General features: G+C 48.9%; 1 protein-coding gene across 8 annotated transcripts in view; it reads right to left on the bottom strand.

Moving 5' to 3' along the window:
• Positions 1-17,229, bottom strand: part of IRAG1 (inositol 1,4,5-triphosphate receptor associated 1) — a 178,313-nt gene that overhangs the window by 59,210 nt on the left and 101,874 nt on the right. For all 8 annotated transcript variants that reach the window (XM_049713589.1, XM_049713588.1, XM_033404521.2 and 5 more), the window contains 3 exons: positions 3,630-3,730; positions 2,085-2,155; positions 219-392 (listed from right to left, as the gene is read on the bottom strand). In XM_049713589.1, the coding sequence (XP_049569546.1) occupies positions 219-392; positions 2,085-2,155; positions 3,630-3,730 (346 nt within the window). The remainder of the gene's footprint in view (positions 1-218; positions 393-2,084; positions 2,156-3,629; positions 3,731-17,229) is intronic.

The raw sequence follows: 17,229 nt of genomic DNA, 5'->3' as shown, positions 1-17,229 counted from the left end.
AGTTGGGTCAGTGTTTCAGAGCTTCTGATACGGGGTGCGATGCCCTCTCCTCACAGGATCCTCTCCACGCGGCTCAGTCCTCCTGGGCCCAAGAGGCCTGGGGGCAGGCGCGTCGAGGGCCACCCCTGGGAAGCAGGGCTCCTGCTGCAGCTGGGGCTGGGCCCTCCCCAACGCCTGCCCCCATCGGAGGGGCTCAGGGCGGCCTCCTGTAGTCCTACCTGACGGGCAGTCGCCGGGGCTGCTCCTGGACTTCCTCCCGCGGCGGGTCAGGAACCGCTCACTCACCGACTTGGCTTCCTCCAGCAGTGCCAGGTTTTTCTTCTTGTCCTCCTCTGAGATGCTGATGTCCGGCAGCTGGCCGTTTACCAGGTCAATGATGTGCCCCGCAGGGTCTGCAGAGGAGGGGTGAGCACGGCGTGAGAGCCACGGAATCCTTGGTCCCCAACCTCAGCCCTGCCCCCAGCCCCTACCCCTCAGCCCAGGGACACTGCCCAGAGGGGACTTGGCCAGCCAAATCTCAGCCCATTGCCGGGTCCTGGAGAGGGCTGCGTGGGGACAGCCAGGGCTCCCCCAGCAGGCCTGACCCCTCCAGCTTGTAGCTGGTGGATGTGGCAGGTCCTCTGTCACAAATGGCCGTGAAGCCACCTAGGTTCCCAGTACTGTCCTCCACTCTGCCATGAGGGAAGGCCACCAGGAGACCCACCTGTTCTACCTGCTCCCCTAGTGTTCTTCCTTCGGTCTCTGTTTCTTTAACAAGATAGTGAGCTTAACATATGTGGATAAAGGAAGCACTCCAAAGATCATGGGCCAAAGACACAATCCCATGGCCACCTTCCCTCCTTTTTCCCTCTACTCACATTGTTTACCCCCATCCTTCTCCATAACTGCCCCTTCTCCAGGACGCATTCCCTGGGTGGGTGACACCACCTCTCACCCAGCTGCTCGGAAACGTAGGAGTCACTCCACACTCTTCCCTCTTCCTCAGCTGCCCCCAACCAACTCAGCATCAAGTAAGTATCTCTGGAACCTGTGCCTCATCACCATTCTTGCTCATCAGCTGTAACTTACCTGCACAATTACATCAGCCACCTCATAGGTCCTCCACCTCCAGGCTATCTGCTCCGTCCCATCCTCCACTGCCTATCACAGTGACCTTCCTAAGGGCCATATCTGACCATGCGATTCTCCTGCCTCAGATCATCAGGATTCCTCCTGGTCCCCCGTGTGACGTCCAGATGCCAAACTGCGCCCAGCCACTTTCCCTGATCCCACATACTCCTCTCCTCCAGCCCCTTGGTAGTGAATGGCTCCCGTTGTGCCTCTCCAGCCTCCGTTCCTCCTCCTTCTGGTCATAGCTCCCCGGTTTGCACTGGGTGAAACTCGTCTGAGTCTCAGTCATGTTAGGAAGGAGCTAAACAATACTGCCCACCTCAGCCCAAGTGCCAGTAAGGGGACCACGTACCATCCTCAGCCAGCCAATGAGCTCAATCCCCCTGGGTGACTGGTTCAGGGATGGCCAGGGAGGCCAGTGAGAGGCAACTCTGAGAATGGTGGTGGGTATATGGGGAAGAGGAGCTCTCTTTTCACGGAAGGGATGTAAGTTGCTGGTAGCCATTTGCCCAGAAGGAAGCCAACACACAAGAGAGGAAACTTGGGAGATGGGATGGGATGATTGCTAATGACCGAACATGAGCATCTGGGCTCAGCGCTCCCTGAACACACAGACCCTGGCTTTTATTTATTTTTATGTGTTTTGGCATAAGCTAGTTTAATTGAGTTTCTGTCATTTGAAAGAGTCCTGACACACAGCCAAGCACGCAATTGCTCTGTTATGGCTCCTGCCCAGCAACACAATTGCTTCCTCCACCCAAATGACGTTTCCTCCCTCTTGTCTATCTATCTGTCCGACTCTCTAAGGCACAACTCAGATACTATCCCCTCTGGACTACTAATCTGAGAAGAAGAAGAGGGGAAGGGGCCAAGCCCGGCCAAGCTGCCAGACCTCAGTCTTCCTACTCAAACACACCTTCAGTTGGACCCCTATCTCCGGTGGCAGAAATAAGACAAATCGGCCTAGCCCTTACCCACAGAAGTCAGGGGAGCAGTGGAAACCTTCAGGTGTCGGTGAGAAAGCCTCCTGTGGGGACTGTGAGCTCTGAAAGACCAAACAGAGTCATCTTGTTAGGAAAATTTGTCCACAGCTGGTAAATAGGAGACCAGATGCTTGCATAATCTTTCAGAGTCATCCTAGAGCATCATCTTACAAGCTTGTTATTTTTTCAAGGGTGAAAAAATATGGGAATTTGTTAGAAATGCAAGTTCTCAGGCTTCACCCACTGACAGGATCAGAAACTCTGGGGATGGGGCCCAACCATCTGTGACTGAACAAGCCCCGGCCCCAAACCCAGGTGATCCTGATGCTCTCCAAAGTTTTCGAACCACTGCCCTTTGTAACTTTGATGATTTAGTATTTATTAGGGCTCAGAGTCTGAGTGAATATCTAACTTGCAGAAAACTCATAAACTGTGAATAATTGCCTGGTAGAGATGCAGATGATTTCTGTTGGGGAGAAAAGATAAAAATAAGGTTTCATTGCCCTGTGAAACATTAACCTATCTTGTATCTAACTTAGCAATCTTTTTTTTCTCTTTTTAAAGATGTATTTATTTATTTATTTTGGGGGGCTGCGTTGGGTCTTCATTGCTGCGCGCAGGCTTTCTCTAGTTACAGCAAGCGGGGGCTACTCTCCATTGCCTTGCGCGGGCTTCTCATTGCGGTGGCTTCTCTTGTTGGAGAGCACGGGCTTTAGGTGCACAGGCTTCAGTAGTTGTGGCACAAGGGCTCAGTAGTTGTGGCTCACTGGCTTACTTGCTCCACGGCATGTGGGATCTTCCCAGACCAGGGATTGAACCCGTGTCCCCTGCATTGGCAGGCAGATTCTTAACCACTGCACCACCAGGGAAGTCTCTAACTTAGCAATCTTATTCCAGCTTTCTTTTCCTCCTCACTGATTATACTACGTATATCCATTTCTCGTATCCTCCTTTGAACTGGCTTTGTTATCCTGATGGTCCCCTCGTCAATGAGTTAAGTAAATCTTTGACACATGCTCACTATATATCTGTATTAGAATTATCTTTGTAACTTTTCGGAAATTAAACTTAGAAAATCTCATTCCAGCTAGACCAATGCATGGGCTAGTGCTGTGTAAAACCGAGGCAGGGACATCCCTGTGCATGTGAGCCAGTGTCCCTTCCAAGAGATCATCTTCCACACAGGACCCACTTTGGCCAGAAGCAGGATTCTAGTAAAAAATTCACATCTTTTAGGTCTGTTTGAATTAAATATCTGAGCAGTTACTGTAGAAAACTCCCCTGCTATGAGCTGTGCTTTTCTTAAAGGTTAACAAGGTGCAAAGAGCCAAATCTAGGAGACAAGAAATAATTTGTGGGGAAAGATAATGGAAAAATCCCAAGCTCTCTCTCCCATTTTGAAAAACTGCTTGATTTTATTTCATCAATAAAATGATCAAGAACGAAGAAAAGATTTGTAAAAAATAGAGCTGTCTGATCCGCACATGCTAGGAAATACTGCTCTTTACAGCACAGATTAGGCAAATAGGAGGTTACCTGTTGACCAGGTTTTTGTCAGTTTCTTCTTCCGGTGAACTGGCATCCCCAGTCAGGATGATGGTGGGTGGACTGCAAGATATTCCTGCGGTGGGAGGGCCCTGGTTGTTTAGAACAAAAAACACAGATGGAGTTAAGCTCCCAGGAGCTGGAGCCCTTATTCAAGTATCATGACACTCAGAGACTTCTTGACAAGGGTCAAATGCTGTTTATTTGGATTATTCAGGGGGGGAAAAAAAAGGCAGTTTCTCCTTCATTTACCGAGCTTAACTTGGTCTATTTTCATGCACTAAGATTAGGGAACTTCTAAGCCATCCCTCATTAATTCTCACTAACAATGTAGAAAAAGAATGGTGCAGGGTCCTCAGGCTGCAACCAGCCTGGTTGGGGAAGGATGGAGGCCAGCAGAAAAGGCAGTGACACCACACATTCCCAATACTCAGTGACGCCCTACATTTGGCTAATTATGACCTTTCAATAAAGGTGATTTGTTCCATGGATAATGGAACACGCTTTGACTTTTGTAACTTTGTAAAAATGTTTATCTACATAAATACACATTTCTGAAATAAGAACAAAAGTTAGGAGCCAATCCTTAGATTTTTGAGATAGTTTGCAACCACTAAACAAAATAGAACAAAACTACTAACCATCAAAATGAAAGAGTTATTACATCCCAGGTTGGAGAAGTTGTAGTGAAACTGGTATACCGTTATGCTGCTAATGGCTGTGTGAGTTGTAAAACCCTATCTGGAGTAGAAAAAATACTTGCTGAGTGAGTAAATGAGTGAATGAAATAAAAGCAATACTGTATAGGATATACAATAAGATCCATGAAGATGCATATCAACCTGTGTTTTCCTACACCTAAGTGTATTGGGGGTAAAAATAGGACCAGTTAACAGTAACACACAGTATCTCTCTGGTTCTTCTGCCACGTGCTATTGCGGTATTTCCATCTCAGAATTGTTCCCAGCTATGTCTGGGAGACTCTCCAGAGGTCCTGACTCCTCCAGAGGACCCTTCATCATTTGCCTTCTCCTCTGCCCTGCCCCCTTACTGATGGGTACAGCCCGGGCCCTCTGTGAATGCCCTACTCTCCCTGCCAAAGTCCTGTCTCCCTGGGCTCCCGAGCATGTCACACCACCTGCACTATTGGTGTGGCCTCCTGAATCTTCAGAGCAGCAGGTGCCTATGGCCACTGTCTCTGGAGGTCGTGTCCTTCTGGAGTCCCTGGGCATTAAGTGCTCTTACCTCTACTGGCCCCACTGAAGCCATGGCCTGGGGGCTGCCCTCGCAGAGCCAGGCTGAGCTGTGTTCTTGAGCCCTTGGTATGCAGGTGTTGGTTCCTCGCGAGGTGAGGAGGAGGCTCTCCTTTTCACATCATTCTTTGTTGTCAAGTGGGTGCTGTACAGTACCATCTGGACTTCTCAAATCCCACAACTTTTAGTGAAACCAGCTCTTCCCATTGTCATTTGCATCTCTTCCCTCCCTTGGCCTCAAACATGAGGCCGGGTGAGCTGGAGAAGAGTCTCTGAGTCTAGCCAGGGAACGCTGGACCCCTGTGTTCCAGGACCTTTCAGCAGGAGGGAGCTGCAGTGATGGGAGGAGGGGGAAGCCCTCAGAATCCTCGAGCACATGGAAGGGCAGGGACTTTGGCTGAGTAGGAGGAACAGGAAGCAGCACTGCCTTTTGGAAGAATCACACTGCACTCAAATTTCTGCTCATTATCTGCTAGCTGTGTGTCCTTGGGCAAGTTATCTAACCACTCTATGCCCCATGATCATAAAATCTAACTCACAAGGTTGATGTGAGGATTAAAAATAATGTTGACACAGCACCTGGCACATGACTGATGTTTTCAATAAATGGTAATATTACTGTCAGATTACTTTTCTCTCTCTCATTCGACAAACACAGTTTAGTTATCCATCATGTGCCAGGGGTAGTTTGAGATACAAAGACCCTCAAGAGCTCACAGCCAAGCAAGGGATACAGAGAAGTAATTAATACTTATAATAAGTATAAGGTGGTAAGGAATGAAGCACATTCTGTGAAAGCTCAAAGAAAAGGAAAGAAAACTCTCTCAAGAGGGGAGCTGGAGAAGACTCTCAAGAGGAGGGGACATTTGAGCTAGGTCTTGAGGGATGAATAGGAGCTTGCAAGACAAAGATATTAGGGGAGAGGTTTTTGGGCAAAGGGAACAGCATAAGTAAAAGGCATAACTGGGCATTGGGGATTCACAATGTAGCTAGAGCATAGACTATAGAGTATGTGAAATAGGAGGGCCCAGGGATGGGGGCTGCCATATTGTGATTTATAAGAAATGTATATATTTGGTCATTCAGATGACAAAAATATATTCCTCATATATATTTGGTCTTCATCCACAGTTCCTGGCTTACAGCTCCCCAAACACTTGGAACTTCCTGAGTGATAAAAGCTTGGGGAAACATCTTTTGTTATAATATTTGGTCTCTTGTCCTCAGTTCCTGAAAATGCTTCAGAGAATTGCTTGACATGTTAGAATGAGGTCCAAGAAACTAATTTTGGGGCAAAATATGAAACCAGAATAAGAGGTTGAGCCAGCTTTTGAAAGACCTTGGTTGCTACTCCAGTGAGTTTGGTCTTTGTGGTTTTGGAGATGGGGAACATGAGGATTAGGCCTGGGAATAACTTGACTGCCCAAAGAGAAAACAGAAATGTTGACAGCAGATCCGTCCATGGATCCCCGTGATTCCCACTGGTTGAGTTGCTGGAAGAGGCCCTGTTACTGAAGCACCATTCTGCCCCACAGGAATTTTGAGGAGCTCCCTAGTAAATTGGAGCCGTGTCACTCTCCAATTGGATATGCACGGTTGGAGAAGGTAGAGTGACAGGGAGTCAGCATGATGCTTGTGGCTGAAGCCAGGACTGGCCAACCTGTCCTCATGACCCCAGAGCTCCAGTCCCTCCAAGAACGCAGATATACATCTTTCTGTCAAAGACTCCTCCTGGAAGAGACACTCAGGAAGGTTCCCCAAAAGCAACAACTCCTTTTGTGGATAGTTTCACCCTGATGGGCTGGTGATAAGCTAGTCACCTGCTTCGTCCTCTTGTTGTACTGTCCCTCAGTTCCCATCACTATAAAGTAGTCAATGGCCTACGGTCTCAGAAGACGTTTGTGTGAATAAAATGAAGTGATGAATGTGTATGCCCTTTTATAACTGTCATCTGATCTACAAATACCCATTAATCATGGTTATCACTCAAATGAACAGCAGCTCCACTCAGTTCTCCCCACCTTTTGTCCACCAGGCTTCACTGGTGGGAGACTGGCAAGCAGCAGAGGGGCTGGCGCCTTCCAAGGGGCCAGGAGGGAAGCAGAGGATCTTGGGTCATGGTGTGGGGCCTGAGGACACACAGTGGAACAGTACCCATGGGAGCTGCTGAGGTCAGGAACGGGAAGCAGAGTGTCAAAATGGCAGGTGATGATGGAGCTGGGGCAGGCAGGGCCCAGGCAGTGCCAAGCTAAATGGGAGAGCCAGTGAAGTGGAAGGAATGTGGTGCAGGGGGAAGGTGTTTCTCCTGGGTAGATTCTCTGGGGAGCAGAAAGGGCTGAAGTTTTCCCAGAGGCTTCTGTTCACCTCACTAAAAGGGTTTCTTGCTAACATGGCCTCTTGGATCTCAGTTAGAGAATTAGTATCCTCTGAATCCTATCCTCTGAGCTCAGAGGTACAAATTGGAGACCTGGGAGCCTGTTTGCTGTGAGTAGCATTTACAAGTTTTTATATTAGTTACCAACATTTCATAATTAGAAGAATTCCCATAAAGGTCTGGATTTCCTGCTTTTCCTAAAAAACCAGGAGATCAAGCCATCTTGGTTCCACAGTTCTGCCGAGTAACCCTTGGTTGGAGTCAGCTCACGCTGGCTTGTTTCAGTCATTCACACTCCCTGCCTGGCCCCAAAAGCATCTGAGTTACTGCTCCTGTGACCCATGATTCTTAGCCTGTCTTGGTTTTCTGGAGCGCAGGAGGTTTGTGCTTAAAGCCTCCTCCACCCACGTCATCTTTTTTTATTCAAACCACTTTATTAAGGTGTGATTGACATATTTCATGTGCACAACTTGATGAGTTTAGAGATAAGTATATACTGTGAAACCCTCACCACAATCCCTATCCATCACTTCCAAAATTTCCTCCTGCCTGAGGATAAGAACACTTATAAGATCTACCCTTGTAGCAAATATTTGGGTATACAATACAGTAGCGTTAATTCTGGGCACTCTGCTGTACAATAGATCTCTAGAAGTTATTCGTGGCCGTGTAACTTCCACAACATCCTGACGGAACTACTTTCCATATGGCCTCATGGGTGACTGTTACCATGGCAATGCCAGTCAAAACACTGACTATGCCTATAGTATGTGTGAGGTTCCTTCCCTGGGTGGAATTTATTTCTACAGTGAAAATTTGGCCTCTGAAAATCACCTTTTCCATGTTCATCACATTTAGAGAATTTTTTTCTTGTATGAATCCTCTGGTAAACAAGAAGAAATGCACTTTGGCTAAAATATCATTTTCCCATTTGTTCTATCATATGGTTTCTGACATCCCTTGGAGGGGCTTTTACAAATTCCCAGCATGCACTGGTGATGATGGGCTAGGTCTACATAAGGGGGCAGAAGGAGCCAAACATTAATTTCTGCATGTTGTATTCTAGAAATAAAATGGTGGTGGTGGTGCTCGGGTTATACCATATACCCATTTCCAAGAGTCTCATATGTTCCAGCTGCTAAGTAAGTAGAATGCAGTTTATTTATTTTTGTTGACACACTACCTATTTCCCAAAGCAATCTGAAGTCACCAACAATAAACTATAAGACATAAGAAGATGAAACTATAAAAAGGAGGGAACAATTGGATAAATACAGACATCCCTAGCAGATAAAGAAAAATATATGCTTCTTCTAGCATCCATGGTTTGACCCGGAAGTTAAACTATTTGATCTGAAAGCCAATGAAGCTGTGATCCATGTGGGCGAGTCTCTGAGAGAGTCTGCCTTAGAGAATCGTTCAGCAGATAAAAAGCAAATGTTTTCTGGGATAAACTGGGAGATTGGGATAAATTGGGAGATTGAGATTGATATATATACACTACTAAATATAAAAGTTAACGAATAAGGACCTACTCTATAGCACAGGGAACTCTACTCAGTACTCTGTAATGGCCTATATGGGAAAAGAATCTAAAAAAGAGTGGATATATGTATATGTACAACTGACTCACTTTGCTGTACACCAGAAACTAACACAACATTGTAAGTCAACTATACTCCAATAAAAATTATTTTTAAAAAAAGAGAGAGAGAGAGAGAAGTCCACTCTTCATTCTCACCTCTAAGGAGAACAAACCTTAACTCCCACCCTCCCCTCTCCTCTCCCCTTTGACTCTTCACTTGCTTACCCGCCGCCCCAGTCTCCTCTCTCTCTCTTTCTTCCTCCCTCTCTCCCTCTCTCCTTCCCTCCCCACTTCTTCCCTCCCTCCCCCCTCGGCTTATTCCTCCAGCTTCATTAAATTCTTTCTCGTGCACATTGTCTTACCCTTGCTTTTTATGATTGACACAAAGGTTTTCAAAAGTCTTAGAGTCTAAGAGAGGGGGCCAGCCTGTAACATTTGCACATTACTATGCTTTGTTCTGTCCATTCATACAGCGAACGTTTCTTGAATGCCTAGCGCTTGCTGTGGTCTATGCTAGGGCCTGGAGGCAAAGGTGAACTAGGCAGCCTCTGAAAGGCATCCCAGTTAGCACAGTGTGATGGGGAGTGGGGTGGAAGTACCCTCCTCCTCACCCCTACCCCATCCCAGGTGGCGCCCAGGCCTGATGTCCTTAATGCTGACACTGTGAGGTAATGGTCTGCAAGGCACTGGAGGAGCTGCTTTCTGGTAGGAGTTTTCTCTGCCTCCTGGTGAAAGGTCACTTGCAGCAAAGCTCTCCTGAGGTGACTGTCACGCATGGGGCTGCAGGCACCCTCAGTCAGAGGAAGGTCAGGAGCAGAGGTCCCCACACAGAAAGGCAGACACAAGCCATGGTGGCAAGCGCCAAGCATGTAACCATGGACGCACGCAGTCTGAAGCTGCTTAAAAATCAGGAGACACAAAGCAATCAGGGAGAAATCCTCTAATACACTGATGGAATGTCCTGGAATATCCTCACTCTCTCCTTCCAATGTGTGCAAACTACATGGTAATAAAATCAAATTGTTCTCTCCCTAATCAGCTCACAGAAAGCTCTGGGCAACTTCTAATGTTCTGCAAAACTGATTTTGTGGGGAACATTCAGTCTTGTGCTGGCTGGGTTTCACTTTCGCAGGTACTAGAGAGAGAGTAATCAGGAGAGTGTGGGAAGATTCCAGCGGCCCTCTGGGTGAACTCTGCCAGGTTTTAATGCAGTGTAAATACCCATCCCTGCTCCCACTCTGAACCGCTGAAACAGAAGGCAGGACCTCAAGGAAGCTTGTGGGTCAGCGGGTTCAAACAGAGTTCGCCAGGCAAGTTCCTGGCTTCCGGACTTCAAGGGCGTCAGGCTCCGGAGCCACACTAATTCATCATACAGCTTTTCGCATTAGCTGTGTGACCTTGGGCAAGTGACCTCACCTCTCTGTGCCTCAGTTACCTCATCTGTAAAATGACTATCTCACAGGGTAGTTACAAGAATTCCACAGATTGGTGTAGAAACAGGATTGCCAGACAAAATACAGGATATCCAGTTATATGTGAGCTTCAAATAAACAACAAATAATTTTTCTAGTATAAGTATATCCCAAATAGTGCATGGACATAACTGTATTTTCATTTGCTAAATCTGGCAGCTCCAGATGGAAAGCTCGCGGAAGGGTACCTGGCAGCTAGTAAATGCTCAATGAGTGTCAGATGTTATATTCTGTTATTGGTAACTTTGGGGCTAAATTAATGACTTTGGAATTTGGTTTTGAGGAGATTGTTGTTCTGTGTTTTGTGTCTGAACAACCTTTTGGAGTTAAATTAGGAGGGCCTCACCCTTCTGGTCACAGAGTCACAGAGCATCTTCCCCTGGGGCATCTGGCCACATAAGCCCAAGTAATCAATGACCCAGGGAAGCCCACCTCCAAGGCCACCTTCACCTGGCTCCACTCCCTCTCTCACCATCTGCATCTCAGACAAAGTAGAGATGCCTTTTACATATAGCAGAGGCAAAGACACAAACATGGATAGAAGGAAGTGACATTTACTCAGACCTACTGCATGTGGGGCTCTGTCCCAGACACTTCCCGTGTGTTTTCTCATAATCCTCCTAGCAACTCTGGGAATGAACCTCAGGGCACCCATGAACAGCTTGGGGTGATAATACCTCCTGACCTCACAGAATTGTGCAGAGGAAGTGAGAAGATGAAAGCAAAAGCCCTGAGCATGGAATTAGGGAATTAATACATTTCTTTTCTCTCCCCTCTTTTCCCACTTCAATCCCCACTTTACCAACAAAAAAACAGACATATTATGTCCAGGGCTGCACAGCTGGTAAATAGGGGAAGAGACCAACACCAGGCCTGTTGGCCTTCCTGTTACACACACTGCCCTTACAAGTCGTCTCCAGGTCTTGGGTCTCACTTCCCCTGGTTCCTGGTGTTCTGCAGGCCTCTGACACGCCTCTCTTATTCTTCCCAGCTGCACCCTCCCTCACGAGCCCCTTCCTCCAGGAAGCCCTCCAGGCTGAACACACAGCTAGAGGAAAGACAGCAGGGGTACCCCTCTCACCTTCCAGGGGCCCAGCCTTCCCAGGGATCCATTCCCCTTCCCTGGAGTCAGCCGAGCACTGCGGGAGCTGGGCCATCTCCCGGAAAGCTCACCCTTTAATAAGCCAGCAGGTCACATTTTGTTCTCCTTAAATAAACCTTATAGAAACATTTAGATGTTTATTTCGCTCATAAATTCCCAGGAATGCACAACAGTTTCCTAACTGCCTGGGTGCAGGGATAAATATAGGCCAGTGGTACAGACGGGAATATGAGCTTCCTTTCCCCAATGTCATGTGACTAGGCCTGGCTCGGAAGCTCTGGGCAACAGACCAGCCCCAGTCCAGGCAGGAGTGGGGAGTTTAGCTCCTGCGCTTGGATGCTGGCAGACAGCCTGGAAGAGGACTGTGCAGGAAGGCAGTGTGGGGTGGTGAAGTCGGGAGGTCCACACTGGAGCCTCACCTGGGTGACCTCAGGCAAGTCACTTAACTTCTCTGAGTTTCAAGTTCTCAAACATTATGTGGAGCTAATAATCCCCCTTTTCCAGGCTAGTTTTAAGGGTGAAAATGACAGTGAGGATGGTGACAGAGGGTGGGCACTGTTGCAGCTGTATCCCCAGGTCCCTCTCTCACAGCCTGGAGGGCAAACAGGGACTGCCTCTGGATAGGGGGCCCTGGCCGCAAAGAGGACTTAGCACTCTCGTGACAGCATAAAAGGACTCTCTGCGGACTTGTGAAACAAATGATTATTCCAACAGCGAGTGCTAAGAGCACGGGAGAGAGCAGAAGTGCCTCTGCTGAGCTCGGCTGGACCTGGGGCTCCTCCCTGCCAAGTGCTGAGGACCAGATCCCGGTTTCCTGAAGGCTCCCAGTGCCCACTGTGTGGATCCCCCCATGCGCCCATGGCCTGCCCTGCCTCCGTGGACCCTCTTTCCTGCCATTGTCCAGTCTCTTCCTAGCAGTCAGGGGTCAACATCCTCCCCCCGAGATTATCCTGCCTTCTTCATCACTGTTTTTACTCTCGTGTCACAGACTTCAGGAGTGTAACAGTGCTCACAGTGTCTATTATAGCCTTACTTTGTGGGGTAGGGGGGTATCACTCAGCCAGCCAGCCATTCATCCATCATCTTCTATCCTCTCCTCCTCCCTCCTGTCCATCTCCTCCTCCTTTAATTCTAGGCATTTAATCATCCATACAGCCAGTTATCCACACAACCATCCATCCATCCATCCCTCCCTCCCTCCCTCCCTCCCTCCATCCATCTCTCCCTCCCTTGCTAAGCTCCTACAACACACTAGAGCTTATGCTGAGGGTTGGAGACACACACATAGCCCCTGACCCTAAGTAGCTGGCATGCAATCTGACAGGGAACTCAGAGAGACAAAAAATGACAAGCTACTCCATTGCTCACGATAGGAACCAAGGACAAATAATTGTAATGTACATTCCTGACCATCTGTAATAACAACCAACATTTCCAAAGCACTTTCTGCTCTGTCCTAGGCACTTCTACAGCTACTATCTCATAGCTCTTACTCTCTGACCAGAACCACTAGAAGCCATCCTGGTGGAACAGTCCTCTTGACCCTTTCCAAGCTTCTTTTCCATAGAGGATGGGACATCAAGCACCTGCCTCCCATACCTGGGGCTTCTGGTGTCCAGGACACTGGTTTTACTGCTGGGTGGAGCCAGGGAAGGAGACAAAGGTGGCGGGAACAGCTCAGCAGAAATGGGTTTGGATCTCCACTCAACCACGACACAACCATATGACCTTCGACAATTACACAACCTCCCAAAGACTCAGTTTCTTCCTCTATAAAATAGAGATAATAATAATATCTACCTTGGAAGATGAGACCACATAGCAGGTGCCCAATAGATGTCTCCAATATTTTGTACATCAGACTCTAATGCTTTACTGATAATTTACTTGAAGATATTTCATTGAAGATCTGAATGGAGGCTGTTTTTGCAAAGGGTGGGATGAGATAAGTATGAATTCAAAATCCTCAAGTGGAGTATTCAAGGTACTGCCCAGTTTCTAGGGATTAGAGTGTACTTCCTTGCCTCAGTTTTCTACCTGGAAAATGGGATAATAATCATACCAACCTCTTAGTGTTGTTGTATGTAAAGTGCTGAGAGCAGTGCCTGTCACATAGGAAGCACGGTATGAGGGCTCTCACTGGGTTAGTCGGGAGGGTGCAGGCTTTTACTGTAACACAGGGGTGTGAAGCCCAGGCCATTTCCACTCTGCCACATAGCTTGTATCTCATGTTCCTATGGAATGGAAGCATTTGTTGCACCTTCCGGAACTCCCTGGTTGCTTGGGGAACACTGCTTGGAACCCTTCTTAAAGGACCCTTCTTAAATGATGGTGGTAAGACTGAATGGGTCTCTTACTACGCTAAGCAGGAAGAGAGTTCCAGGTTTGTTATGGTGGCAGCTACCATGCTCTCCAGTTCTGGGCCAAAACAAGGGGAGACCCCACAGCTTCGTGGTCAGAGCTTCTAAGAGCTCCACAAACGGATCCCTTCCTTTTAGGGCCGCATGCAGAGGGTTGCTTCTCCAAAAAACACTCCAACCTCATTTTTAGTTAACTAACATTAGGGATAGGGGTTGGGTTGAGAGTAGGGATGCCACTGGTTAGTTGAGCGCTGCAGTGATCTTGTCAACCAGACGCTGCTGTATATGAGGGTTAAGCATCAATTTCTGTCTAGAGGATCTGAAAGTGCAGTACCAAGTAGGTGCTCAGGGAGGCCTGGGGTGAGAGTAACAGGTGTTTGTGGCCTGAAGCAGGAACAGCACAGTGGCCTGGGTTTCTAGGGGTCAGTACCCATCCAACTGGGCTGTTTCATCATCCGACTGAAGGAGAATGAGGAAGGGGGTTGCACACGATGGGGCAGGGGCAGCTTGGGTTTTGGGCAAGATGTGTGACATGGAGCTTCGTCCCCTGGCTGCACGGGCTCACACACCTGAGAGGATGGTAGGCAGAAGGCATTTGGTGAGACCCAGGGCCACAAGCTGTGGTGCTTCGGGGTTTATGTGGTGGTGAGTTCTGCAGGGCCCAGGTTGGCCCTCTCAGACAAGTGGTTTTGGGAGCAGAGGACAGTATTCCCTTGGTCCAGGCACCTCTCACAGAGGCCCCAGAGCAGGGCAGAGACTAAGAGTGTTGGCTCTGGGGCCAGGCTGCCCGGGTTCAAATCCTGGGCCTGTCACTTACGAGCTGTGTGACATTGGAGGAAGGTACTTAACTTCTCTGTGCGTCAGTCTCCTCAGCTATGATATGGGGCTGATGATACCTACTTCATAAGGTGGCTTGGAAGTTAAATGAGTTAATAGTGTAGTACCTGTTGGCACGAGGTTAGCTATTATTAGTGGTTTTGCGGATAATGGAGAACAGGGTGAGGGGATGGTCAGGGAGTGGTGGTCAGAGGGATGCTGGAGCAGATGATGTGAAGGATGTGAGGTCAGCTTATGAGCTAGCACTGACCTGTCCCTGGGGGCTTCCTGAAACCCTTGGAGGAGGATGGGGGGTTTTCCAGGTGGAAGTGAGAGCCAGTGAAAATTGGGCTCTTATAGCTAATAAGAACTTCCCCACACCTTCAGGTTTGTAAGGCCCCTCTGAGGAGGCCATGTGGTCCCAGTGAGTGGAGTTTCTGATATGGCTGCTGGCCACAGGCCTGGAAACAGTTGGTGTCCTGGTCACACTGTCCCTGGGGCCTGGGGCCAAGTTTGGTGCCCCACGGTGAGGCAGAGGCAGGCTGGTATGTGTGCAGGGGAGGGGTGGGAGGACGCTCTGAAGGCTGTCATGGCAGCAAAGTCTGGAGGAACCAGAGGCAGAGAGGCTCTGGGAAGATGCAAAAACTGCCGTCCTGTATCTGTGGGTCTTCACCCCACGACAGGCCATTGTGAGGGCAGAACTGAGGGAGAGTCAGGCTCCAGCTGGACCAGGAAACAGAGCTGCCAACCACAGCACAGACCCACCCCAGGGGACTCTGGTTCAGCCGGTCTAGGTCGGCAGAGGAATCTGGGGTTAACAAGCTCCCAGGTGACTTACACTATGCAGAATTTTGCCTGCCTTTGGAGGAAGGGACTTCCTGTGACCTGAGATCCCTTCTAGCTCTGATGGCCTGTCATTCTGGGGCCCCTAAGGTCCTAGGCTTCTGTCCTGACAGCTTCTATTCCTGCAAGAACCCCTTGGCTACAAGCTCATCCCGTTAAGCTCCTCCCTGTTCAAGGGCCAACCCAGGAAACACTGCTCAGGATGCAGTCTCACACAGTGCATTGTCAGGAGGCTTTATTTCTTTGTGGGTTTTGATTACAGCTTCTGATTAGGGTCCTAAAGGGTCTGCCTTTCTGTCTGCGTCTGTCTGTGTGAGTCTGTGTGTGTGTGAAAGTGTGTTTAGCATCCATGTGTGTGTGCATGTGTGTGTATGCACGTGTACGTGCAGAAAGAAAAACAGGATCTAGGTCTACAGCTTTTGTGTTTTTGTGTGAGAAGGCCTCAGCTAGTGCTCGTGTCAGTGATGGGAAATGAGGGCTGGGGCCTGAGGAACCAGAAGTAGGGCTGGACCCCGGGGAGCCGTAAAGTCAGAAGGATGCTCTGTTCTTTGCCTGCTTCACAGAGTGGGAATTCACACAGTACTGGGAGTTCCAGCCAGCCCTCCTGGCCAACCCTGCTTCTGTGGCCTCTGCTGCTCCCAGGGACTCAGGCTTCAGTCCCCGGAGGCTCTGGCCCAACTCACAAGGCCTGACCCTCCCCTGAGGCTGTGGCCTCCCGAGAAGCCCAATGTGGGTCATCTGATAGGTGCAGTAGAGGGAGATCCCCTTCACTGATGATGCCCGTGGGCTTCTGGAGAACTCAGGGGGGCCCAGTGCCTGTCAGTCGGGGCAGAGAATAAAATAATACTGAATCTGATGTGGCCTTCAGTCTGGGGTCTAACCTGCCCCAGCTCCATGGTCCCTCAGGCCAAAGAAGGTCCTCAAGGGTTGGGCTGAACAGACAAGAGTCCAGGAGGCAGCCACTAACACCTGCCCGGGGAAGAGACGAGGAACCAGAGGCACAGGAAAGTTAACAGACTCAGCATCACGTCTCTTGACCAGGATGTGGAGGAGCTGTGACTTGAGCCCAGCGTGGTCTCACTCCAGAGTCCACATTCTTAAATCCTGTGCTAATGGCCCTCCCTCATAGGATCTGGGCATCCTGGCTCCAGCTCACCTGAGTTCCTCGTGGGTCCTTCTCCCACTGGATGTTGGCAATGCAGAGGCTATTGGGACCTGCAAACAGTCTCTTTATTATCTTGTCTTCCTTGAGCAATTGAAGGACCTTCAGAGACCATGAGGGCCCATGGTCTATAGTATAGAAGTCTGGTCCTAGTTCAAGGTCACAGGGAAAGTGAGCTTGTGGGGGCCCAGAATCTGGAGTTTCTGCTGCTCAGCTAGGGGTCTCTAACCCTCAGCTGTGTGGTGAGCTCATGGGGCCCTCCCCCTGCTTGGCCAGCCCTAGAAACTCACCCTCACCTCTGCCCCAGTGAAGCTGCACCTACATGTGGTTTGAAGCCACGATGGTCAGAAAGGCCAGCGGGCTTTTGTGCTGTCTGGTTTTGTGTTTCTTGAGGAGAAGGTTTGAAGTGTCTTTTAATTAGAGAGGTTTGGAACCAAAAGGAACTGAACTCATTGTAAAAGGATCTCTTCACTGAGGGTGGAGTTCCATCTCTGCCCATCTTTCATTTATTTATTTTTTAGGAACACTTATATTCTTGGGGAGCAGGCCATGGCAGCTGTTTGGGGGAGTTGCCCAGGATTCGGGAGCTAGATTTTGCATCAGAGTCCGGCTTAAGGGCACTAT

Source organism: Orcinus orca, chromosome 8, assembly GCF_937001465.1.
Source record: "Orcinus orca chromosome 8, mOrcOrc1.1, whole genome shotgun sequence".
Taxonomy (NCBI): Eukaryota; Metazoa; Chordata; class Mammalia; order Artiodactyla; family Delphinidae; genus Orcinus; species Orcinus orca.
This window is presented reverse-complemented; position numbering and strand designations above follow the sequence as displayed.